Here is a 25,768-nt window from a genome sequence, read left to right as displayed (position 1 = left end):
GTGGGCAGATCGAATGTATATGTGCATATATGAATTGACATCATCATCATGTCCCCCCCCCCCCCCCGACTTCCAAGTCTATCTCCACCTATGTTCCCCAGGTCACATTTGCATGCATGGTGAGCTTTTCCCCCGATAAATTTCAACAGGAATGCCGTTTTAACGTTTGCGGAACGGCCGCTTCGAAACGTGCTAGTGCGTTTGCGTTTCATGTTAGACCTTGCATTCTTTGATGAGAATTGTTTGTATTGTGTTTACTATCACCTCTTAAAGTTTTTTCCATCTTTTCTGAATCACCCTGTAGTCGTAATTACCGTAATGTAATTTCTGAGTTGGGAAGATAATTTTAATCGTTAATTTGAAGAATAAAAGTCAAGTTGGCTTCTTGAAAATACGTGAAAAACCAGGTTAATTTTTCCAAAAAAGTCGGGACTGTCTCGGCAAATTCGGGACATATGATCAACGTAGTTATATATGGTCATTCAGTTTTATAATAGAAAATGAACGAAAATTTTCACGAACGGATCTCAAAAGCGAAAATCGGAAGGAACGAACGAAGATTTGTTATTTGTTATTGTTAACCGCCCCTGCTCGTGCATTTAACAGACGCTGTTTTCAATTTTTTGTTCTAATGTAGATTCTCTGTATCATCAATAAAAACGTATTTGCGGAATTGTTTTCTTCATCATGTTCCGTGAATAATTAGAAGATGAAAATGCATAAAATTGAGAGATTTGAAGTGCATTTAAGTATATAAGTTCATTCTAAACTCTTAGTTATGGTTTTCTTTCCGAGCTAAAAATTTCTGACAACTGATCATTTAGTTGGTCTATTGAAAATTCGTAGCTTTTTTTTTTTATCAATCTCGTGTATGCATTGTAGTATGCATTTAGATGCATTTATTATAATAATCCAGCCTTCCTCTGCATGAAAAAAAAGAGAAGAATAAGAATTTTTAGCTGATTCCTGTGATAGTCTATAATTTATGAAAGGCAAGTTCTGTTGATTAAGTCAAGTTTTTTTCACATCTAAACGCGTTTTAACTGTGATTTTTTCCAGCTGAAATAGACCACTAGATCTTTTTAAAAGTGTTGATCGGCTTTTTTTTCATAAGTTTTTATTTAGAGAAAATGAGTTCGAGACTTACCTTTCGAAACATTCGTTATTTTGCTGCCACAAACTTAAGCTATGTTCTGATGACTTTTGAAATTCCGTCCTAAAGTTTAGCTGGGAACAGCTATAGTATAAAATAACGATGAGCCTTTTTGCCAATTATACAAAGCGCATTTGCCTGGATACGAAGCAAAGCTCAATTTTGGAAAGGAAATTCACATTCCTCTGTGGGGAGTCAAACCACAAATTTCTCACTGTTTAGGCATGCTCAGCTATGGAGCTACAGGGCACAGACATTTTCTTCTCTCGTGCTGAGCAAGACTGCACTTGTAGACAGCCTCCTAACTCAGCAACAGCTCTAGATCAGGGTTTCTCAACCGCCAGGCCACAGCCCGGTACTGGGCCGTGACATCATTCATGCCGGGCTGCTGCGGATCTGCTGTTTACTTTTTCCCCATTCATGATCTGTTAATCATGTGTTTTACCGGGCCTTCCACTTATAAAAATTAATGAAACCGGTCCGCAGGCTTACAAAGGTTGAGAACCACTGCTCTAGATGATATTAGCCTCCAATTGTGATGTACAATGTAATGATGAAATTCTTGCCAAATATACAAAGTGCAATCGCCCAGATACCAAGCAAAGATGAATTTTGAAAAGAAAATTTTCATTTCTCTGTGGGAGGAATCAGACCGTCAACCTCCCACTGTTCGGTCACATGCTCTACCATTACAAGCTTCAGTTAATGCAGTCCTGTTCAGCATAAGGGAAGGAAATGTCTGTTTTCTGTAAATTAAATGGTAGAGCACTGGCCCTGACAGTGACAGGTTGGTGGTTTGATTCCTCATGGAGAAATATTAATTTTCTTTCCAAAATTAATAAATAATAATCCAAAATAATTATCTTTGCATGGTATCCAGACAATTATACTTTGCAACTAGCGATCTATTCCTTTGGCAAGAAAAATGTGGGGCGCCCAGTGTAAAAACAGTAGTCAACGCCCCCCATCAGGAGCAAATCCAGAGTGATGTGTCAGAGGTGGCAATTTTTGCTAGTCATTACTATCCCGTAAAATACGGGACAGATTCATTCTACCATATTATTAGACTTTAGACGTGCTGATCATCCCTATCGTCCCCCTCCCCCACCACTTGGTTGGATATTAAGGGACGAAGAAGTCGGAAAAGCTTCTTCTAGAGAATGGGATTACTGCTATTGAACTAGTAAACAAGCATAAAACCCAAACTTGTTTGATTTAATTATGAGATTTAAAAACATAAAAAAGCAAAACATCACACGTTCATGCAGGATACTCATCACAAAGGATTTATCTTCATCATACTTATTTGAATTGAATTTTATGATAAAATTCATGTAGTGCACGCATCACGTACGAGCATAGCTGATAATAAAAGTGGTTAAATTTAAGGGAAATTACGTATGATTTCTTCATTTGAAATTATCCCTTTCAAACCCAGTACTAATAAACAGAAGGGGCAGGCAAACACCAACTAAAGCACCGGGCCTTGCAACTTGGGCAGGCCTGTAACTATTCTGAGGCAACTTGGGCTGTGCCCCGAGCCGAATGGGAGGGGAAGGGCGCGCTTGTAACTCCTCTTTTTTCTGAGCATAACTATTTCAAGGAGACTCCAAGAAAAGACTGTTCCCAAGAAAGCACGCTACGGCCCTGGGAAGAGGCAGGGCCGTCTTAAGAGTATCATGCCCCCTTCACGGGCCAAGAGGTTTTTCTGAGGCCCTACCTGGTAAATTCTAGAAAATTTTAACTAGGTCTCATTTTCGTGAGACCCTCTACTCTTGAGGCTTCCAGGCCGCTCCCGGGTGGGCACCATGCGTTAAGACGGCACTGGGAAATAGTTGTTTTTTTCTCTCTGTAGATTTTTTTTTAACCTCAGGGACTTCGGCTTTAATTTCAACGATAATGCACTATTCTTGAAGTTTAGGCTGAACATCCCTGATATTAAAAAAAGAATATCTAAAGTGAAAAGAAGCAACCCGCGCCTTTGTGCATACAGGGTCTAAAAAGATTATGCACCGGTAAAAGGGATAAATGCTGCAAAATTTACTAAACTTACCAAGACGATTGGTGTTTGTGAGACTTGTACAGAGCAGACTATTCTGAAAAAGAAGTTTGATCTATGGTTCTATTACTTCGAATTTGCTCAGCTAATCTAACTTCCAACTATTCTTCCTACATCTTTTAATGGCTACGAAAGACCACTCAATCTGCTCCTGGAAAATCTCGCATTTCTCTCTTTTCAGATGTTATCTTTCCATTTCCTAAGAACTTTTAGTTCTAGAACTTCTTTTTTTTCTTGTTTCGCGGCACCAATCCAAATGTTTTCCAATATGTTTCTCTAATGTTTTCCACTGTGTCTCAAATCATAATTAATATATAAGCTTACCTTACAGTTACAGGCAGCTAGATTAAGTTCACACTATGATTCGTATTCCCAAATAATGTATAACATAGTGGAAAAATTGCATGTTTTAATAAACTGGCACACTATTTAATTAATAAATCTATATGGTGGAACATATCATCGCTCTTACACCTAGTACCTTACCAAGGTGCAAAACAATGATGTGAAGCATATCTTAGGGACAACGATACCAATGGAATAAAGCAGTACATATTTTGCACCTCAAACTTTTTTCTTAGTTTCAAAAACAGAATCTGGGATGAGGGTCATAATTGTGGAATATGGTTTGCAAAGCTGTTTAAAAAAATCAAATTGAATTTTTCACATACGTTCCTAATTAGTTTCTTGAAAGGAAAAAGATGTTTTTTTAGAGTCCCGTTGTGGCCACACCTTACCAAGGCCTGCTACACAGAGATACTATCTAGGAGCCAAGCCTCATAGAAGGCTTTACGTTACTCACCGAGTACCTGGAACAAGGTCCATGAAACTCAGAAAAGATGTTCAGTTGTGTATGTACGGTTTGTTACAATTTTCGACACACACATACGTTGCACTCAGGGGCGAGTCAAGACGAAATCTCTACCCGAGCGGGACATATTTTTGGGCCCCCTGACCTCCCCAATTTAAAAAAAAAAAACTTGTTTCAATTGCTTCTCGTTTTGATGCGTTCAAAGGAACAGCGATATTTTATGTCATAACATATCATGTTGAATGTTTTTTGCCCTTTTACCTTGGCGCTCCTTCTAGAGCAGGCAGAAATCATTTTCCCATTTTTTTGCCCTATTACTACAGATTTAACGCCCCTCCTAGAGAGGGCACAAATAAGTTTTACTAATTATTATTTTGCGTTTCCACTTTGGATATGACACCCCTCCTAAAGGAACACAAATCATTTTCTAAAATTTCTTTCACCTTTTTACGCGAGATCTGGTGCTCTGTTGGGGAGGTTACTTACGATATTTTCCGTATATATATATTACTTGGACATTATAAACAGGACATTGCGAAAATGATAATAATAACCTTTTCAATTAGCAAATTACAATTTAATTTTATTCATTCCTTAGAAAAATACTTCGACACCGTGAATTACACTAAACTCGATACAATTTACATTCAACATGGACACTCTCACTCCACCAAATTAAACACACAATAATTATTTATATAATTTGAATCACTCACCGTCATCTCGGGCAAGGTTTTCCTGCGTCCCCTACATTGAGGGATCTTGACCCGGGGTTAAGAGGAGAGAGAGAGTAAATAAACTACTTTTCAAGCGCGACATGTTGGTCGTCCAACCTTCAGCAATACTTCTCTCTCTCTGGCAAAAGTCTCGTGTGTTCAAAACCAAGTTGGTGAAGACCCTCTGCTATTGGTCAAAGGCAATCGCCTGATTTCTGTGATTGGGTTTCATTGGCCCAGAGGCGCAATGTCTGTCTGTAGAGTTGTGATTGTGTTATGTAATACGTACTTATTCGGTGCTCAAGTGCGTGTTAGAAATACCTGGTGAGGGAAAGGAGAGCACACGTGTTGCATCCCATGTATGTATGAATGATGTGTGGTTTGCGGTTTCTCTATGAGAAGGCGAGAGGGGGAGGGTGTGTAAGGTGCACTCGTGACAGCTCCTACTAGAGGGAGCAGAAATAATTTCTAACTTTTTTTCGCCTTATCTACCTCAGATTTGGTGCCCTTATTACAGTGGGCACAAATAATTTTTCCCAATTTTTTTTGCCCTTTCATTTCAGATTAGACAACCTTCTAGAGCACACCCAGTTCACCGAGCTGCCCCTGGTGGAACTAATACGAAAGTCTGGCGAGTCGGGAGACTGGCCAGTGATCGGGGCGCCAGAGTGCATGGGTTTTCTCGTGAGCACATTTTTCTTTCTCCTCGTGTGACAGGTAGGAAGGAGGCCTAAGTGTGCGGGATCCCTATTTAAAATGGTCAGCAAATCATAGGTTTTAATTCACACACACATATTCATTGGTTATATATATATATATATTTCGAAATACTGTACTGTATTGGCAATCAGCTTCTGCGTTTTTAATAAAAGTAATACAAGTCAGGAAAAAAGAGGCATGAAAGGCCTCTCTGGCTCAAAATCTTTCCCACATCATAAGATGCCTTCAATTCTTGTAATACTCCTCACAACACAGGAAAACACTTTGGCTCTCGTTAATAGAAAAATTAGGTGACCACAAGGGTGATTCCTCCATTATTTTTATTTTTTACTGCACAACAAAAGAGAAAGAAATTGCGTCTCCTCCAAACTCTCCCGCAGCGGTAAACGAAAAGAGCTAGAGAGAGAGAGAGAGAAAAAAAAATTTGTATTTTTATCTGACCAAAATCTATATGTAGGTGCACTGCCCATGGGTTCTTTTCTTTTCGAAAAATAACCGTAATATTATATGCACACAAACCTCCAATTTTTTTCTCATCTCGATCATTTTTCATGTATATTTTATAGTTATTTTTTTAAATAAGTACCTTAAAAATATTTTTCTAGTAATGTATATTTAACGCTTTTCGGCGCCCCTTCTCATTTCGCGCCCGGTGCAGTTGCACTGGGCACGAACTGCCCTAAGACCGCCGCTGGCTATCCAGGTTTTCTTCAATTACTGGGAGGATTAAAAAAGTGACAACACATTTTTAAAGAAATCAACTATTATACGTAATACTGGCAGCATTATAAAGAAGTAACAAACCATTGTAAAGGCATATACATGTCCAAAATGCATTGTTAGGGAACCATGATAACCAAAGTAAACATTCCAAAAGTCATTATTGAGGCTCAGAAACCATTGTTGCCCAGCAGTTTTTGGCCCCTTTTGGTCATTTACCTAGCTCTGACAAACTTTTAAAGTAACCTATCATTCAAGTCAGACCCAGTTTCGTATATATGCAAAATTTGGCAACAATCAGTCTAAAATTTTAGACTTGTATAGAGGACATACACAGACACAGATGATTCTAGAATAAAAACTCTCTGGGTTATAAATAAAAACTGGGACTCTTTTAATTAATGCAATGGTCAGAGCAAAAAATAAATAAAAATGGAAAGTAAAACCAGATAGGAAAGTATTCCTTATGAAACTACCATAGTAACATGGAATTCCAATCACGAAATATACTGCGGGACCAACAATAAATGGATGAGGGATTAAAAAAAAAGTTTGTCAACCAAAAAAACTTAAGTAAAAATAAATAAAAAATGAGAATAAAAAAAAAATATTCAACAAATGCTGCACTATTATTACTAGTGACACCTATCTGTGATATCTTAAGACAATGACAAAAGAAATGCCAAAATTTCCTTTCCACAGAAAGAAAATGGGCAAAGTCACCAACGTGTGCACAATATCCTAAACGATGTGGTTGTGTCTGGAAAAATTCCAGTCGGTGACCCTGCTGGACGAGTCCCCTTACCATGATATGACACAGAATATACAGTGGAACTCAGGTTATTAGGAGCATAACCTATTCTGTGCACATGCTAATTATATGAATCACTCGTATATCAAATCAAATTTCCCTGTAGGAAATAATGGAAATTCTGATGATGCATTCCATAATTATTCATACTCATAAAAATAACATTTAATCAGTATAATTACTCATTATCTGTGTGCTGGATCACCACAATCTTTTTTTTGTGTGTGTGTGTGACTAAAAAAGAACCCATCCAATGACACTTGCTTTTGGTTCTTTTTTAGGAAGGATTTCGTGGAAATGGGAAATTTCATTGTCGTTGGACAAATTCATTACTCCCACTGATACAGCTTTATTTGAGTGGTTCTTTTCTCCAGTCCCATACTCTTTCCAAAGGACAGTCTTTTTGACAGCTGGTGGCTATTGTTCATGATCTAAACTCTCAAAATCACATTTAATAATTCTATCAGTTCAGTTTTCTTGAAGCAGAATAGAGGGTTCTCTTTGTGACATCCATTCCCAACTTTATTAATAATCTTGAGGCAGTGCATGATGTGAAAATGATTTTTCCAAAACTCTAGGAGGCTTTGTTTCATTTGGAATGCTAACGAAAGACTGCATGGGAGAAAATTACCCACAATTCCACAGTGTGTGTTGGCAAAAGTGAAGAACAATCGTTTCAATTGTGATCACATGAAAATGAGTAAAACAACATGCAAATCATTGCTCGTTAATCAAGTTGAAATTTATTTTAAATTTTTGCTCATTATACAAATTGCTCATTAACCAAGTTACCCATTAATGCTACAGTGCATACTGTTGCCAATTGGCAACATCTACTTTAAATATGTTTCTTTTCTCGTTGCAAATTGACAACTTCATGTTTGAGACATCCATTATTCCCATTTTTCATTTTCATTTGAAAGTCATTGATAGATAGCAGTAAAACTCCTCAATTAAAAAAAGAAACTTAAATCTTCTATAATCAGTCAAAAAAAGAAAATCGTGCACTTTAGAATCGAAATAATTTATTTGCATTTCTTTTTTTTTACGTTGAAGTTTGCGACCCAATTTTTTTTTCTGTCTATAGTTTGAATCACAAAGAAGGTAGTTATGCATTTGGAAAGTAAATAATACTTCAATACATTTATTTTATATGCGATTTTACGTCATCTGTACATCTTCTTTGAGACCTTGTATAAGGAATACAATTCGGAATAAATTTTTTTTAAATATTTTTCCTGGCTTCATTAATTATGGAAAAAATTATCAGCTCAAAATAAAAACCATGCATTGTAAGGTTAACCAAAGTTCCACTGTATAAGAAAACAGTGGGACACAATGCTTGTGGGCAGGATTTGTTGATATATATCATATTATGATATATTTCCAATATTTATTTTTAAAATATGTGATATTTTTGATATTTTCAGTCGAAAATGATTTGATATTTTCATGGGTAATTGAATTTTTCAATCATAAATTAGTTCACCTGTAAATAAATAAATAGCTTTGTTCAAAAATAAAAAATATTCAATCAAAACTAGTTTGATATTTTCAGTCAAGATCATGGGTGAAGATATGCCCCCCATCATCAATGGCAAAACTAACTGATCTAGCATATATGCCTATATATGAATTGACATCGTCATCGTGCCCCCAACCTTCAAGTCTCCACCTATTATTTTCAGTCGAGAAATGGGTTGATATTTTCAGTTGAGAAGGGTTAGGTATTTTTCAGTGTCATGTTTTTAGTTGAGAAGGGTCAATGTCAGGGAATGATATTCAGTTGAGAATAGTATGATATTCTGATATTTTCCAGTTGAGATAATTTGATATTCAGTTGAGAATTAGCTGATATATTTTTTTTAATTTCACATTTTCAGTAAAGAGAAAAAATTTTAGACATTGAAAGTGGGCAAGTTCTTTTGAAAACATCAAAAGAAAAAATGCATAGTGTTCTTGAGAAATTGGAGGAAAATAGAAAGAAAAAAAAATTTTAAGTTTGCGTATGTCGTTTTTTTATGTATGCTTATTTGTTTGATTTGTTAATTGTTACTTTTTCTTTTTTATGCCCAGGTTGGATTATGACTAATTTTTATGTTCCTACAAGTGGATGCAAGTTTTATCAAACATGTAAAACTGACTTTTGATGCTGGAACCCTATAACTGGTTAAAATTTTCAAAACTTAATAATCTGATTATCTCAGTTCAAAAAATTTTCATTTTTCACAAAAGTAATAATGATTCTGCCACTGCTCTGAATTCACAGATTGCTGCTTTGAAACATTAAATTTACTGCTCCAAAACTGCTCTGAAAAGAGTTAACAGCAATCCCATCCCTGGTACTACAACTTTGGTATTTAGCTAAAAAAAATAACATGATTGGGAATGTTGTAAAGGTTTAATTTGAATAGATAACTTATTAAATTTAACTTAAAACTTCAAAATCTCATAACTAAGTGAACTTTAATTTAAATCATAGTTTCCATTCTGTTGCTTTGGTTGAGTTTTTGGAACATGTAACAAATTGTACAAATAAGCCTAATTTTTTGTTTTCATTAGAAATTTAAATGACAGATGAAATTTAATATTTTGAAACAAATCTCCATGTACTATCACTCTTAACATTCATATAGATAATTATTTATGATAATGACATAACAGAGTGTACATTCTATAGTAAAAAATCTGGTACCAAAGACTTAACATGAATCTTAACTCTTTTTTGAAAGTCAAATCCAAAATTTTTGATCAAGCATTAAAAGTAAACCTTTCAATGAGCACAAAAGTGTTGTCAGGTCTATTCTGGTATAAAAATATATTTTTCAAATGACCACAACAGAGTGGACATTTTAAGGTGTGAAAAATATCAAGACATGTTTTATTTATTTATTCAATATTGTTTGACCGAGGCCCATACAAGAGGATGCAGAAGTTACATGTAACAAAAATGAAGATTGATGAAACAGGAAAATTTGAAAATCGTAGTACAATCTACAATATTTGGTGGTTGGTTGTTCCAGTCGATAGTAGGTCTTGGAAAAGAAGCTAAATTTGTGACAATCTGAAGAAGCAAAGATGGGCTGTAATTTTTGAGAATGTCTAACAGAGAAATGTGAGAGTTTAATTAGATTGTTGGAAGTGTCGATATTGAAAAACCCATGGGGGATTTTGAAAAGAAAAAACAAAAGTTAATTGAGAGATAAGTCTAAGAGAGGAAAGCGGTTGGATATTAAGTTGGCACTTGAGCTCCGATATGGAGACAGATGAAGACTAACAGTTGGAAATGAAGCAAGTGGACTTATTTTGGATAGATTCTAATTTGTCTATGTTGGTATGGGTATGGGGGTCCCAGGCTTCACAGGCATAGGAGATAGCAAGTAGGATATATGTGAAGAAAAAAATAGCTTTTCAGAAGAAAAAAAATTTTTTAATTGTTTTGTCAATTTTTTTCATCTATGGCACATATATAAAATGTGATTCTAAGTTTTAATGTAAATCTGAATTTTTTTTTAAAGCCTCCTTGTTTAATACCTTTTTCAAGCTAGAACAGCAAAATGTTAAGGTTTTAATACAAACACTTGTTTAAATAAAAAAATTAGATACCATCTGAAACAAATTAACAGATACCATGTGACAGAGAATTAAATGAACTAGAAAAAAATTTACAACTGTTACCAGAATGTACTGAAATTTTATAAAAAAAAATTATAAAGTCTCGGAAATGGTTTGTACACTTTTTTGGAAATGACCCATGTATGTAACTATTACTGTCCTCAGTACTTTCCATCGCCACTTTGGGAAACACTGATACAGAGTATCATGATGCAGAGAATGTGATGAAAAATAGAACGAAAAGAGATAGGAAATTAGGCTTTTCGAATAGACGTCATAATCATCATCAGCATCACTTTGGAGGGACAAACACTAGATGATCCCCATAAAGATCAATGTTAAAATTGCCGATTTTAGCGCAGAAATGCAGAAATTTAGTGGGGTTTTCCGCCAGATCAATAATTTTGGAAATTGAATTTTTGATTTCAAAATATTGAGTTTGCTTAGAAATACAAAGCCCAGGAAATTAAATATAAAATAATGAGCCAGACCCACTTTTGAGGTGGATAATCCATGCAATAACATTGATTTCAACTTTTTATTTATATCTTCTAAAGCGCAAAAATGAGAATTAATGTCTCAGTATTGTCTTATATTATCCAATTGCATCAATCCATATAGTTTAGGATGTTTTGAAATTAATTATATGCCCATATAAATTACGTTGAAGAAATTCCGCAGCTTTAATCAAGCATTTTTTGAAGAAAAAACATTAGATCAATAATTTGAAGTTGAAAATTTTTTTGAAATATCTAGCTCCCATTAAAAAGAAAAAAAAAAGATTCATTTCTATGTTTCTTCAATTTAGATTTGTTTCTTTCATGAGTCGCACAGGAAGTCGCCATATTGGTTACCTTGTATGTCCCTGAAGAAAAAGGGAAATACCATGTGATCCAAAAAGCGTCATATAGCTAAACAGTGGGGCACAATGCTTTTGGGCCATGGAAAACAGCTGTACAAAATGTTGATATAGTGTATCTTGATGCAAAAAATCATTTGAGGGTTAGCATTACTGAATAGAATTTGGAATCATTGGTGATCTGAGACCATTGATTAAACAATTAGACCAACAGAAAAAGAAATTGTGGTGTCTGCAGGACCATTAGCTGAAAATCTTTTTTCCCAGCAATGATATATTTGGAATATTTTGGAATAATTCTCCTGTGGAAAATCACAGATCCTCAGTCATTCTATGTTGTCTCAGCTGTTCAGATGTTGAATGATGTAAAAAATATTTAAAGAGCAGTGTCTACAAAAATTCAAACATTTATGAGCAAAACTGATTTGGATATGTAGCATTTTTTAAATATGTGTACCAAGTACTCAATCCTTTAGCATCCATTTGATGAATCAACATTTTTCCAAATTTCCATGCCATCCTAATCCAGTGGGAATTTGATGAGATGACTGTAGTTCTAATTGTTTGGTATTGCTTTTTGAACTCCTTTGTGGTATACCACTTTTCTGAATGATAATATATTTAGGAAGATGAATTATTATGAATAAGTTATCCAGAGCTGGTTTTGTTAAAAGGACCAGTCATAATGTCTGCAGACCAGCACATTCTCATATTCACTGATCTGTGGGATATAAGTGGCTTTTACTTTTCAATTCTAACACTGGTGAATTCAGCAGTCTACCTGATATTGAACACCTGAATATTGAACCTACCTGAATATTAAAAATTTAATAAGGAAAAAAAGGGTTTTGGTCAACCCTGTGTGATTAAAAAATGCAAATGATTTGTAGTTTTCACAAAATATTGTACTAGTTTTGCGCAATACTTGTGTGCATTTTCATGAGAATAGCACATATATTCACTGAGATATAAATGTTTTGTATAAAAATTCTAATTTCCTTTGCATGTTGTTCACTTATGACATGCAGAATTTTCAGCCAATTTTTATGGAATTTGGTTAAAAAATACAGACAAAATACATGTATTCTGTATTTTTATTCAACTCTCTGTATTTTTCAATTCTGTATTTTTATTCAACAGAATAAAAATACAGAAATGGTAATAATCGAACTTTGTCAATACATGAATAGAGGATATAATAATAATAAATATTCTATTATAATCCACCTGGATTTAAAACAAGCGTTTGATAACGTCGATCTAAATACAAATACAACGCCACAACCGGCAAAATTCCCAATGAGATGGCTGAGAAAAAGATGCCCATAATAAATATAGATGTCATATTTCAAAAATACAGCAACCCAATTAAAAATGCAATTACAAACAACATACACTCATGTCCATAAATTAAGGATAATTCAGAATCACACGGAAATCAAAATCTAAAGTAAAAATTTCACCTGTAGAATTATCACACACATCTGCAAGAATGATATACAAATTTCAGGAAGCCACCATATGATGCCGATAGAATGTCACAATGACGAGAGTGTAAGAGGGAGGTATATAAGGAATGGTGGCAAAGAAGTAAAATTGTTCACAAGAGTTCTGTAAGGCGCTCAGTCCCATAAGCGAATAGTTATGACACAGAGGACGCATGTGGATGATGTTTTACGTGGAAGAATTATCGGCCGCCTGGAATGTGGGCGTACTCAGATGGAAGTATCCGAGGAACTTGGAATTACACCAAAGGGTCATCTCTAGGCTTTGGCAACGATTCCAAGATAACGGAAATGTCAGTAGACGTTTCAGTACAGGTCGCCCCCGAGTTACAACGCCGAATGAAGACCGGTATTTGGCAGTAACTGCCAAAAGAAGCAGACGGAGCACAGCATCCGACCTGTCTCGTCAGCTATCTGTAGCCACAGGTACCACAGTTTCAAGGCAAACCGTGCACAGATGTTTGGGAGATATTGGTCTATATGCTCGCAGGTCTGTCAGATGTGTTCCACTCACGGCAACTCACTGTCGACAGCGATTATCCCGAAGTAGAGAACATGCAATGTGGACATCGTCACAATGGGCTTGTGTGATGTTTTCCGACGAGTCCAGGTTTAGCTTGCAGTCTGATTCACGTCAGACTTTCATATGCAGAACGCCAGGTACCTGTTACGACCAAGACAACATCATTGTACGACACCGTTACGGTGGTGCAGCATTGCTCATTTGGGGTGGAATTATACTGGGTTCCAGAACAGATCTGCATGTTCAAACCGGAACCATGAAAGCCCAAATTTATCGGGACATCATTCTGGAACAACATGTACGTTTGTTTAGGGGTGCCATGGGAGCAGAATTTGTGTTTATGGATGACAACGCCCGTCCTCACCGAGCAAACATCGTAAACGAATGCCTTTAATCTGAGGATATAACCCGTATGGAATGGCCAGCATTCTCACCTGACTTGAATCCGATAGAGCAGGAGTGGGACATGCTTGGCCGACGAGTTGCAGTCCGTCAACCACCTCCTACATGTGTACCGGAACTTCGGAGAGCATTGCTTGCTGAGTGGAGTGATCTTCCCCAAGATCAGATGGATAATTTGATACTCAGCATGCCTAGGCGTTGTACGAACTGTATTTCATCGCATGGGAGACATACAGTGTATTAACCATCATACCAACCATGTAATAATAAGTTTTTGTAAAGGAAATATTTTTTTAAAATTGCTCCAGGGAGCAAAAATCGTAGTTTTTATGAATGGTATCATACACACCCCATTGATGTTGTTCTTTATCTTTTGTTTACTAAATGGGCTTTATGAATAAGTAACATTTGTTTTGTTTCTGAACCTTTATTTGCCTGAGCTGGCATTATCCTTAATTTATGGACATGAGTGTATATACATGATGAAATATTATACAACGCCCATAAGAATACTTATTGTCGTCTTATTCTAAGTATGGATAGCTTCTCAATTTACCCCCAACATGTTTATCGTATTTCTTTTTAAACGTGTCACAATTTTGTTACAATTTACTACCTCCAGGGGTAAGCTATTCCATTTATTAACAACCCTATTAGAGAAAAATTCCCTGCGACACCATAACTTTGCATTGTCCCTTACCAATCGATACTGGTGTCCCCTTGTAAAAGCAGTCGATTGGCGGTCAACTAATAATTCATGGTCCATCTTATCCATCCCGTTGTAAATTTTTAACACTTCGATCATATCTCTTCGACACCTGCGTTCATCTAATGTAAACCTATTCAAAAAATGAAGTCTCTCTTCATAACTCAAGCCCCGTGTGCCAATAAGGACACACGTAGCTCTTCTCTGCACCCCTTCAAACATGTCTGTCCCTCTGTAGGTATGGTCTCCAAAACCTTATAGCATACTCCAGTCCAGGACGAACTAAGACTCGAAAAAGCGGAAAAATGACTTTAGGAGAACTGACTGGCAGCACTAGAATCACTGCCACATCTGAACCCCCTCCCTTTCAGATAATAGTAAATCCCGGTACTCTGACAGACTCACTAATATTCGCTTCTACCTGATTCATTCCCACCCACAGGATTACTCGCCCGGGGAGCTTTCGACGGTGAAAAACATCTCGAACATTGCTAATCTTCCTCCCAGGAAGACAACAGCACTCAAAACCCCAAAAATCCCTACACACTCTGTTCCCAAGTTCCCTAACCATAGAATGGCAGATGATTAAACCCCCATCACTACTCCCGTCTACCTCATCCACCACCACCCATTCGCCCTCTAAACTGCCGTTGTTCGTAGAAAATAATATACTAAATATACTAACACAAAAGTTGCATAAAGCTGGTGTTTGAGGAGCTATTCTGGAATGGTAACAGGTAGAAGGCAACAGGCAGTCGTCGTCAATATGAAAATAAGCGAATACCTACAGGTTCAAAAGGGTGTCCTTCAGGGATCAGTTTTGGGCCCTGCATTATTCTTGATTTATATTAATGACTTCTGTTTGCTGAATCTAAATGTACAAATTATATAATTTGTTGATGATACAGCTCTTTACGTGGAAGATGATAACTTTGAGAACCTTATAGAAAAAACAGAAAGCGACCTCAGATACATTAATCAGTGGATGACCGAAAACTAACTCAAATTAAACGTAGTATCAATGCATTAAAACAAGAAACATCAACTTCAATTTTGAGATCTGCATTAAAATACACACTTGCCATTGACAAACACAACAGAACTGCAATTGTCATGAAATACAAAAAGTGCACAAATATGAATACTTAGGAGTTACTATACAGGATGATTTAAAATGGAACTTGCAATGTGATAAATTAACTAATAAAATTTGATTTTATATAGATCCGATTTTTATATAGTTTTACTTTATAAATTCAAATATTTAATAGATGGAGATTTTTTAAAGGACATTTTTTATGCATGGATTTATTCAATTATAACCTATAGATTATGTGCCGCTGTGTGTGGGATGGGACTTACCTAACCAATATTACAAAATTAAATAACACATACAATAAAGCAAGAACACTAATAATACAAACATGTAATATATACGATAACAATATCAATTGTCATACATTGGACATTAGTGGCCGTTCAAGTATTACCTAAGCAAATTTTTAGCCATTTTTGACCCTCCCCCCCCCCCCACCGTCAGCAAAATTTCGTCATCAGCTCTGCCCCTCTGAATCCTGATGCACTCCTGAATCCTCTCCCAATCTCATGCCCCCCACGATCAAAAATTTATTTTTCAATACAAAAAAATAATTTTTTTAATTGAAATTTTTCAGAAGAAAATACCTTTATATGTTATTATAATCTCAATTTCTGTTAATTTCAATGCCATTTGAAGGCTATGAACTTAAAATTTATCTTTAATAAATTCATTGTGTGATCCACTCTCTAAGCCATATAATGATAAATCACATAAAGGCCCTTGGCCCGCGGACCAAATGGGCCTGAGGATTATCTGATGTGGCCTGCCCTCTTCAAACCTAATTTTGTAAAAATGAACTAAGCGGCACATTTACAGATTGCTTAAGTGTCCTGTGGTACAATTCCAGAAAATTTAAGCGGCCCGTGGCATATTTTCAGATCACTTAAATGACCCGAGACACAGTTCCAGAACACTTAAGTGCTCTGTGACACATTTAGAGATCCCTTGAGTGACATGTGACATAGTTTTAGAGCACTTAAGCAGCCCCCGGTGCTGTTCTACATCACTCAAGTTACCCGCGGCACATTCACTGATTATTTAAGAGATGCGTGGCACAGTTCCAGAGCACTTAAGCAGCCCAGACACATTTCCAGATCACTTGGATCCGCATAACTTTTAGAGATCACTAAAGTGGGTCTGTAGGGCACTTATCAATGGGGGGGGGGAATGTTACTTCAAGTGCCCACAAACTATCGAAAGGTTTTTCTCGTTTTGGGGCACATAGTAAGATGCCATTAAAAATATTTAATATTTTCATAAAGGGTGGTTGATGACCTAAGCATTATCCAAATCCCCCCTCCCCCCTTGTCATCGAAAGTCAGCAAATCGGAAACCCCCTCCATCGATGATGACGTAATACTTGAACGGCCCCTTAGACAGCTATACATTTACAGACATGATTCTTGTGCTCAAAAACAATAATTGGTTGAAGCGGAAAACAAACAGAACTTCAGTAAGAATCAAACATGAATTTAAAGTCCCAAAAACAAATAAACACCACCTTTTCAAAAACGTTTCTTGTTTACTGCTCCAAAAATAGAGAATTCATTTCAGTCAACAGCTCATAATCGTAACAATAAATATGATGCTTCCATGTACGCAAAAAGCATACAAAATTACCAAAATATATTTCAAGATTGTTTTCATAGAATATAATATAAATAATGACATCAATGGAAAATATTGGGATAATTTAATCACAGCTTAAACAAACAGACATTTTCACGATGTCATGGTACAAAAAAAGAAAAAAAATAAGAAAGGGGTATATATATATATATGTATGTATGTCTCTGCGATGTATATATGTACATATTTATATGTATGCGTATATATGAATAGTATTGTGAAACGAAAAGGTATATTTATTACATAGACTCATTATTTATAGAAGAAATATCAATTCAACAAATTCAGATCTGATAATTCAAATTTTTAGAGTGCATAAATTTTTGAAATATTCATATCTTATTACATAACATTTATTTACATAATGTACGGTACTTGGAAAATGACAGCAAAATACAATAATTTAATCCATAGGGCTGCCTGAAAGGACGTTATGTTCACGTGATCAAAATTTCAGAATGATTTACCCAATATTTTTTTAGAAAATTGAGAAAAAATGTCTAAACTTCAAAACACTGACTTTTGGAAACAGTGTATGTACACATTACGCACATATATATATTGGTTTACTCCCATGGTTTTTGTAAGCATGCGGTTATTGTTTTCTCTTAAAACTTTATATACTATTTAATAGTATTCATATTTTACACTATTGCAAATTTTTGGTCCCCACCATTTACCTTTATTAACTATTTCATCAAACACCAACTCCAACCATATTGCTGTATTGTAGTTTACTGCCATTAATGATTTGGTTTGGAAATGAAGGCAGAGAGAGAGAGAGCATCTATGAGTGAACTCCACAAGCTCATTAGAGAAAATATGCTATCTACATTCTTCCCCTGGTTCAAACCTGGAACCTGGCTGTAACCTTCACAGTGGTGGACGAGCATCATGCCACTGATGCTCCTACCTTAACCCTTTTAAGCATGCTACCCTTTAAAGTTGAAATTTTATGAAGAAATTTGTAGGCAGTCTATTGAGACCTAGAGGAGAGTATGCAGGTATAATTTTGTAAAGATTGTACTTACTGTTTTAATTGGGGGGGGGGGGGGTTGCCCAACCTTGAATTTGGGACTCCATTTTAGGTAAGCTTTGAATGTAAAAAGTTAAAATTTATACAGAATAAAGAGATTAGTGTACAACCAACAAAATAACAGAATTTTTTTTACAGAAATTTTTTTATATGCAAAAAAGACAAAAGAACTTGAATCCATTTCTTTGAAAAATAAGGGTTTTCAAAAAATAAACACAAGCCAAAAGTATGGATCGGTTTGGGTGATGGTGTTATCTAGCGCTGATAAAGAAAGTTCAAAGTAATCTTGAAACTAATTTTTATTTTATTTATCTTTCATTTTCAGTGTTTGAAAAGGGAATTTATAGGTGTGCCCAGATTGGGCAAACTGAGCCAGAAAGGGTTAATTTATTAATTAGGGATAATATATACAAGTAGTATGTATACCAAAACCTCCTAGATGAGAACTAATTGATAAGAGACTTCACCTATTTTGTGTATCCACATTGTCTGACCAGTGTCACGTAATTACAATTAAATCCATGTTCTTTTTCTCCCATTTATCTTAACAAGCTTAGGAGCTGGCTCAAGTATTTTCACAGATATTTTTATTATTTTAATGAAGGACCATATTAAAAAATATATTGTATGCATATGTGTATTAATGAAAAACTTGAACATTTTAGGGGCTTTTGTCTGACTTGTGGCCCCTCAGTTAAAGCACTACTGATTACAGAAGTGGCATTCGTAGCACAAACCCACAAAATATTGTCTCATACTCTTGTTTGTTAATGCAAGCACAGATTTCACAATGAAGTGTCTTATATGATTCTGAAAATTAACAGGCCATCAGTATGAAATGAGTAGAAGTATAATGTAAAATAAATCAACCTGCAATTTTGTCTTTGAAAAGAAATGCTGCTGGCATGAGGGAGATAGTTGTGGAATTAATCATTTGAGTTTACATTATTTCTTGATCATTTTTGTCGCACCACGGCTAGCTTTCACGGTTACGGCCACAGCAGAAATATTTCGAAAAACTCGAATGACAGCTTTTATGCATTGCTAAGTGATCGACACAGTAAAAGCAATTAATGCCATTGGAACGGTACCTGTAGCATGATAAACGCTGGCACTAGATGCAGACAAAGAACTAGATGCTGCATAATAATAAGCTGGTATTACATTTCAAATGACTTGCACTCAGCAATAACGAAAAAGCAAAAATTTGATGATATTGTTGCATGTTTTCCCCAAAGATCCAGAAGCGGGACAAGCATTCTCAGAAATCGTAGGCTCCAAAGCAGAATATGCCGAAGTCTGCGACTTACGTCGCAGAACAATCGGGAAGAATTTTAAGAACAATGTAGAAGACACTATTATGGGAACTGCAGAACATTTCCAGTCAGTCGAGGGCTCATTGCAGAACAATGCAAAACATTCTGCTTTAAGGATCGTAGGTAAGAAAGTGATCCCTCATACTATTACAGAATCTTAATTCATACCGATACAATCAGCCATTTTTCCCAATCTGCTATTTTTTGTTATCATTTGATCATTTTTGTCGCACCACGGTCATTTTCTGCACACGAGGGCTAATTAGACCGGGACCTACAATTTATTGCCGATTCCGAACGGCAGGCTTGTTTTTTATACTCATCGTCGAGAGGTTGGTGCGCTAACCCCTTCGATGGGTGACTCCTTGCGGTAGCAATTTTTTTGCTGCGGTCAAGTCGGCATTTTTTGTTGTACCTCTGTGTCAGGAAAGTTTTCTGACAAGGACGAACCGGGTATCGAACTCGCGACACCTCTAAACACCTTTTGGTACTTTAGGCGAGCATCGTATCGACCGGGCTACCATGCCCCTACATTATTTCTTATGGGGAAGTTTGATTTAATATAACTAGTATTTTTTGGATTATGAGCACGTTTACAGAACAAATTATGTTCTTAAATCCAAGTTCCACCTTATACCTGTACTTGTTAAGGACCCAGGTATTTTCTACAACCTGTGTTCCAATGACCCAAAATACAATGTGGACTGTGGAGTGACATCACTGGTGATCTGTAGGTGTCGCTGTGAATATTTTATGTTGCTGTAACGTCAATGAGAATTCCCAAATCGGTAACCCTAGTTGCAACCGTGATAGTGACACCATTCAACTTGTAAGAGAACCGTGGGTTGTTCTAACCAAAATGAGCGACCATGCACTTATATAGACGAGGTGCATGTCTGGTTTAATAGTAGTAGGTCATTGTCAAAGAGTTAATGTTGCAAAAAACATCCGCTTATAATGAGAAGTCCGTTATAATGACAATTTTTTCTGTGATTGTGAGGTATCGTTATAACTGACTTCTACTGTATTTACGATAAAATAAATATGGGTGCTCTGGAAATCCTCATGCGGAGGCTCATCAAAATTCCTGGCCCAAAGCATAATAGTATACCAGGCCTTGATCCCATTCTCCAGGTTGCCATGGCAACTTTAAAATCAGTATTGGTGCCTAAAAATTTCTGTAAGTCTATGTGATTGCTAATTGGAGTTTATGAATGACAGTGCATCTTTTAACATAGGGAAAGGATATAAATTCCCAGGAAAATCAAAAAACATTATTTAGGCAGTTTTTCTTGAAATTAAAATCATTCTCTTGCCTTCTAAGAAATTTGGATGGCACCTAAATTTTATTGATTTTTTTATCTGTCAAACCCTGGTATATATGCTTTAGTGCCATCCCATTATGCTCATCCACTAATCATAGTGGATAGATGTACAACAGTATTTTCTTTCTAAACAGACTTGTTCTTGATCTAGAGGACAAGTCCCCCCCCTATTTAAAAAGTGACAGGTGTAGATAGTCTCATGACTGGGATTTCCATCCCGTCAGTTTAGTCCTCTCCTCCCAAGGACATTGGCCCGACAGAGATTATTTGGGTTGCAAGATTTGATATTTGAGAGGTAATTTAACCCAAGGACTTTAACCTACTGGTTGGCCATGATTAGCAATGGCTTGGACAGTGTCAAGGTTTTTGCAATGGGAAAATATTTCTAAAATTTCCCTTTTACTAATGAAAAATCCTTGAAATGTTTTAAAAGATCCCTTTTACATTTATTTTTGTACAGAATTTGGATCCATGCGAAAACCTCCTAAATTCTCACTCTCCAAAGTTGGATTAATTGTTGAGTGTGCTTATATAAAACTATCCAACTAACTAAATTGAAAAAAAAGTTGAAGCATTCTTCCCCTGTTACAATGGGTTTTTCTTATGAATTGCAATTTTTTTGATAAATAATGTGTGTGTATTATTATTATCATTTATGTGTGTTATTATTTGGTTTGTATTATTATTTATCTTTTTTTCCAGGAAACATGTCTTGTCCCATATCAGTTAATTGTGACATGAATGCTTTCATAAAGAATGAACTCAGCAAATTTGTTATGGAACACACTGGACAAGATGCTTTGAGGTATGTAATACAATATCACTCAAATTTAGTTTTATACTGAGATTATCAATTCTATCATTAACAACTAACATCAGAATACATTTAGGATCAGAATCACTAATACCTTACTAACTCCCCAAATCCAAGAACATGGTATTCCTTGAGGTATTATTTTGAGTGCAACGCTTTTTATCTTTCAACTCAACTGTATGCTAAGTTAACTCCCGTTGTCAATCACTGGTGCACTTTATGTAGACAATTTTTTAACGGCAATTAGAAATCACTAAACCCCCTTTCAAAATGCTATGTTTTGTTGAATTAAAAAGGTTTTCCTCCGATTTTTTCAGCAGGTACAAACTAAGAGTTATAGTTTGCACCTGCGAAGTAGGGTTTGTATGAAAAACCCTACCTGCACCTGGTAGGGTTTTCCATTGAGAAATCATTTTTACTAAATATCTAGGCTTGTCAATGCTTAAATAGAGGATTTTATGGAGACAAGATTCTCATCATTGCCGCCTGCAGAGTTAATGTCAGTGAGTCAATATGAGATAAGCTGAAAGACTATTGCAAACCGCACTTAACAAAATCAGCAGGTGGGGTCACAATAACAGTTTCTCTTTCTCCACTGACAATACTGTCGCTGTGCATTTTTGTTGTTGTCGAGACCTTTATGATGATCCAGAGATATTTTTTAGCAATAATCAAATACCGATTGTGGAAAACACTAAATTCCTCTCCCTTACATTTGACAAGAACCACATTCAAACCTCATATTGCACAATTATACAAATACAACTCTACAACAGGCAAAATGCCCAACGAGGTGACTGAGAAAAAGATGCCCATAATAAATATGGATGTCATATATTTCAAAAATACAGCAACCCAATTAAAAATGCAATCACAAAAATTATAAAAAATATATATACATGATGAAATATTATACAATGCCCATAAGAATACTTATGGTTGCAGGGATGCCAGAACATATCTGCTGGTGTTGCTAAAGCAAACTTTTGTCAACCACGACTCCCTTGCCTAATTCATGATTCGTCAGCGGCTCTTCAGGATAGATTATTAGATATTTTCTCGTATAAAAGAACTTCTTCAAAGCATAAACAAATCAATATCTCAATCTTGCCACGACACCCCACATAAAGGTTGGCAAAAGGTTATCAAAATTAAAATTCAAAGCTCAACATAAGTTTAAATAAACAAATACAGACATAGAAACATGTATTTAAAAAACATCCTAGTCAAATGAGATGCTGTATATATATTGAGATTCAGAGACGAAGGAGAAATGGTTAGACGTTTGTTTTTCCATTTTTCACGACTTCTGGCAGTGTGAGGGAGAATTTGTGAAAAAAAAAATACATAAATGACTTCAAATAAAAAGAAAAGATACACAGCGTTTTAATTATCACCATGAAGTTATCGTCTAAAGCAGTGTTTCTCAACCGCTGGGCCGCTATATTCATTACCCTTTCATTTTTCAAGCATTTCCACGAATAACTAATTGGTTTATTTCACTATTATGGTACATATTGTTTTAATTTCTCAGCATAAAAATCATACAAGGGGAAAGATGAAAAACCCTCCTAGAGCTCCAGAACAAAGTCTTCCAGCTGCAATCGTAAATTATAAGAATTTGGAGGATCCCTCTTTAACTTATCGCACTGAAAATCCTTCGTTGTGTTGCAAGGCCCCAAGGAAGGGAAACATGTCTCTGGTCCATCTCCCCCTCGAAACTAGCATTTTTAATTGTGTTTTTTTTCTTTTTGTATTTTTGAGTATCCGTCTTTTTGAGACCCAAACAACACAGCAGGGGTGGAAAATGTTTTTCCATACTCTCCGTCCCTTTTCCCTGAAAATACCCTACTGCTTCGGGACTCTCTGTTGACAACCGGATGACCCTGTTGTTTGCGTGTTGACGGTTTGCCATTGTCTGCACCACAGAAAATGACCTGAAGACAATAGCCATGAGAAAACTCTGTATCCTGCGTTCCTTGGAGACTGGAAAAACATCTGTGCTACTCGCCGAGCTGCATAACTTCAAAGGGGAATAAGCTTCTTTTTTTTTCCTCGGAACCAAATATTTCTATAGGGAGAGGAAAAATGGTTTTGCAGACCCATTCAACACATGTGTTCAATTAACAATATTGAAGATGTCGGTCTTTTTTTACTCAGCGAAAAGAGAGGCGCTGATAGCATGCAATTAGTGTGCAGCTAAAATTCCCTGGCTGTTTTCTTGAATAGATATACAGTATACCTACCACATGAGGGGGGAAAATCGTTTCTGCTGTACAGCAATACGGATTCCTATGCTGGGCCACAACTAGATGCTTGGTCACCCGGGGTGAGCGCGCATTTTGACGCCTCCTTGTAATGTTGAAGGCTGCAACGTCCCTTATGGGAGTTGCTTGCGCGGTTCGAAATATCCAGTAATGAAGTGGCAAACGACAAGTGGAAAATGATTGCAAATAAACTTTCGCATGAAATATTATTTATTCAATTTAATTATAAAGTTAGTCAATTTTAACAATAGATTAGTATAACGTGGAGCCCTCTATTTGACGTTAACAGAAAGATACTGGCTCACCAATTGATGATTATCAACAGTCAACTTTTATATTGATCGGACATCCGATGTTGTTAGCCTTTCCCCGCAAGTATCAGAGAAGTTTTCTCGGTTGAGGGCCGGACCACCTTGATCAGCAATGAAAAACTTTGACTGTGAAGATTATTTAATATTTTCGATTCCGGACCTGCCGGAAAACGGATTCAAACACTGTAAATTATTGCATTTTAACTAATCAGCCTAAGGCCAATGGATAGGGTAGCAAGACGGTGAACCGTCCTACTAGAGGGCTTCAGTTGAATAGAACAAACAAAAGATGAACGCAATGTGAGAGACAAAGAGGAAGGAATTTATACTCCTATTTCACAAGAAGTTTGGGACCACATGCAAGGCCTTTTCGCCTCAACAAAAATATCGGATTTACATATTCATGCGTCACTATATTATAAACATTAAAATTAAATTATTACATTGGAATCTGGCAACATGACACAATCCGGAGAGCTGATCAGACTCTCCCGATTATGTAAACAATACCAACAAGACAATAAGAAATGAAATGTTCCGACGGAGGTCTGCAGCCCCCCGCCGAAAATAAGTGAGTACAACACTATATTTTCCGTACAACGAGACTTGCAACAACTCCCCCGGGAGGTTCTTTAATAAAAAATAAAAATAATTAACCGGGCAAACCCTTAAGCCTCGCCCAAACTATACATATTCTAGACCAAACCCCTCCACGAAAATAGCGACATCGTCGTCATGAGGGAAATTAATTTATGTGGGACATCAGTAGCCCGACCTCTGGCCCGTTCTCGTTCGATAGCCGAAAGACCCCACCCGCCGACTGCCGAACTAAGCGAACATTCTGGCCCTTACCGGTTTGCCAGCTGGTCCTCGGGTGGTTTCCGGTAACAGAGGTCCCTGGGGTCTAAAATAAGAAGGAATTTCCCACATAACGACAAGATCACCATTAACGTAGAGGGATCGGATCCCGATACGTTACAAGACGAGGTTTCAGAATGAAATTTGCGCCCCCCCCCTCGGGGTCTAGCGCGCGGGGCACAAAACACGTCATCTCCCCCCCCCCCCCCCATTTGCGGCCCTGGCTGGACTTCCTATGGTGTGTAATTTTTTTTCCACTCAATGTGTCTATCGGATGACCAGCTGCATCTAGAGAATCGAACCATTCCTTGCTGTTCATGTAAGATTGAACTATTTATGTCAGATAGTAATCACAAATTTTCTCTATTGGAATAATGAAATGCTCCTATGTGAGCAAAAAAAAAAAATGCTTAAGATTTGTTTTTTTCAAAGTTCAAAGGATTTCAGTGACATATTGATGAACTAGATTCTACCCCACGTAAGTTTGCTTTTATCTAAATGATATATATATAT

The 25,768-nt window shown here is 36.3% G+C and overlaps 1 protein-coding gene across 3 annotated transcripts in view; it reads left to right on the top strand.

Annotated features, from left to right (window-relative positions):
* The first annotated feature begins 571 nt into the window (after nt 1-571).
* LOC149074659 (CUE domain-containing protein 2) overlaps nt 572-25,768 on the top strand; it is a 130,771-nt gene continuing 105,574 nt past the window's right edge. The window contains exons 1-2 of one of the 3 annotated variants that reach the window (XM_089247097.1): nt 572-992; nt 21,708-21,810. In XM_089247097.1, coding sequence (XP_089103223.1) covers nt 986-992; nt 21,708-21,810 — 110 coding nt within the window. In that variant the 5' untranslated portion in view covers nt 572-985. Of the gene's footprint in view, nt 993-19,334; nt 19,804-21,707; nt 21,811-25,768 lie in introns of those variants that run through there. The other 2 variants (XM_089247096.1, XM_089247094.1) reach the window with 2 other exon arrangements.

This window comes from Pholcus phalangioides, unplaced genomic scaffold, assembly GCF_987345545.1.
Source record: "Pholcus phalangioides strain wild (caught in Gottingen) unplaced genomic scaffold, Ppha-v1.0 ptg000017l_1, whole genome shotgun sequence".
NCBI lineage: Eukaryota > Metazoa > Arthropoda > Arachnida > Araneae > Pholcidae > Pholcus > Pholcus phalangioides.
Note: the sequence above shows the minus strand (reverse complement) of the source record. Positions and strands in the feature narration are given on the sequence as shown.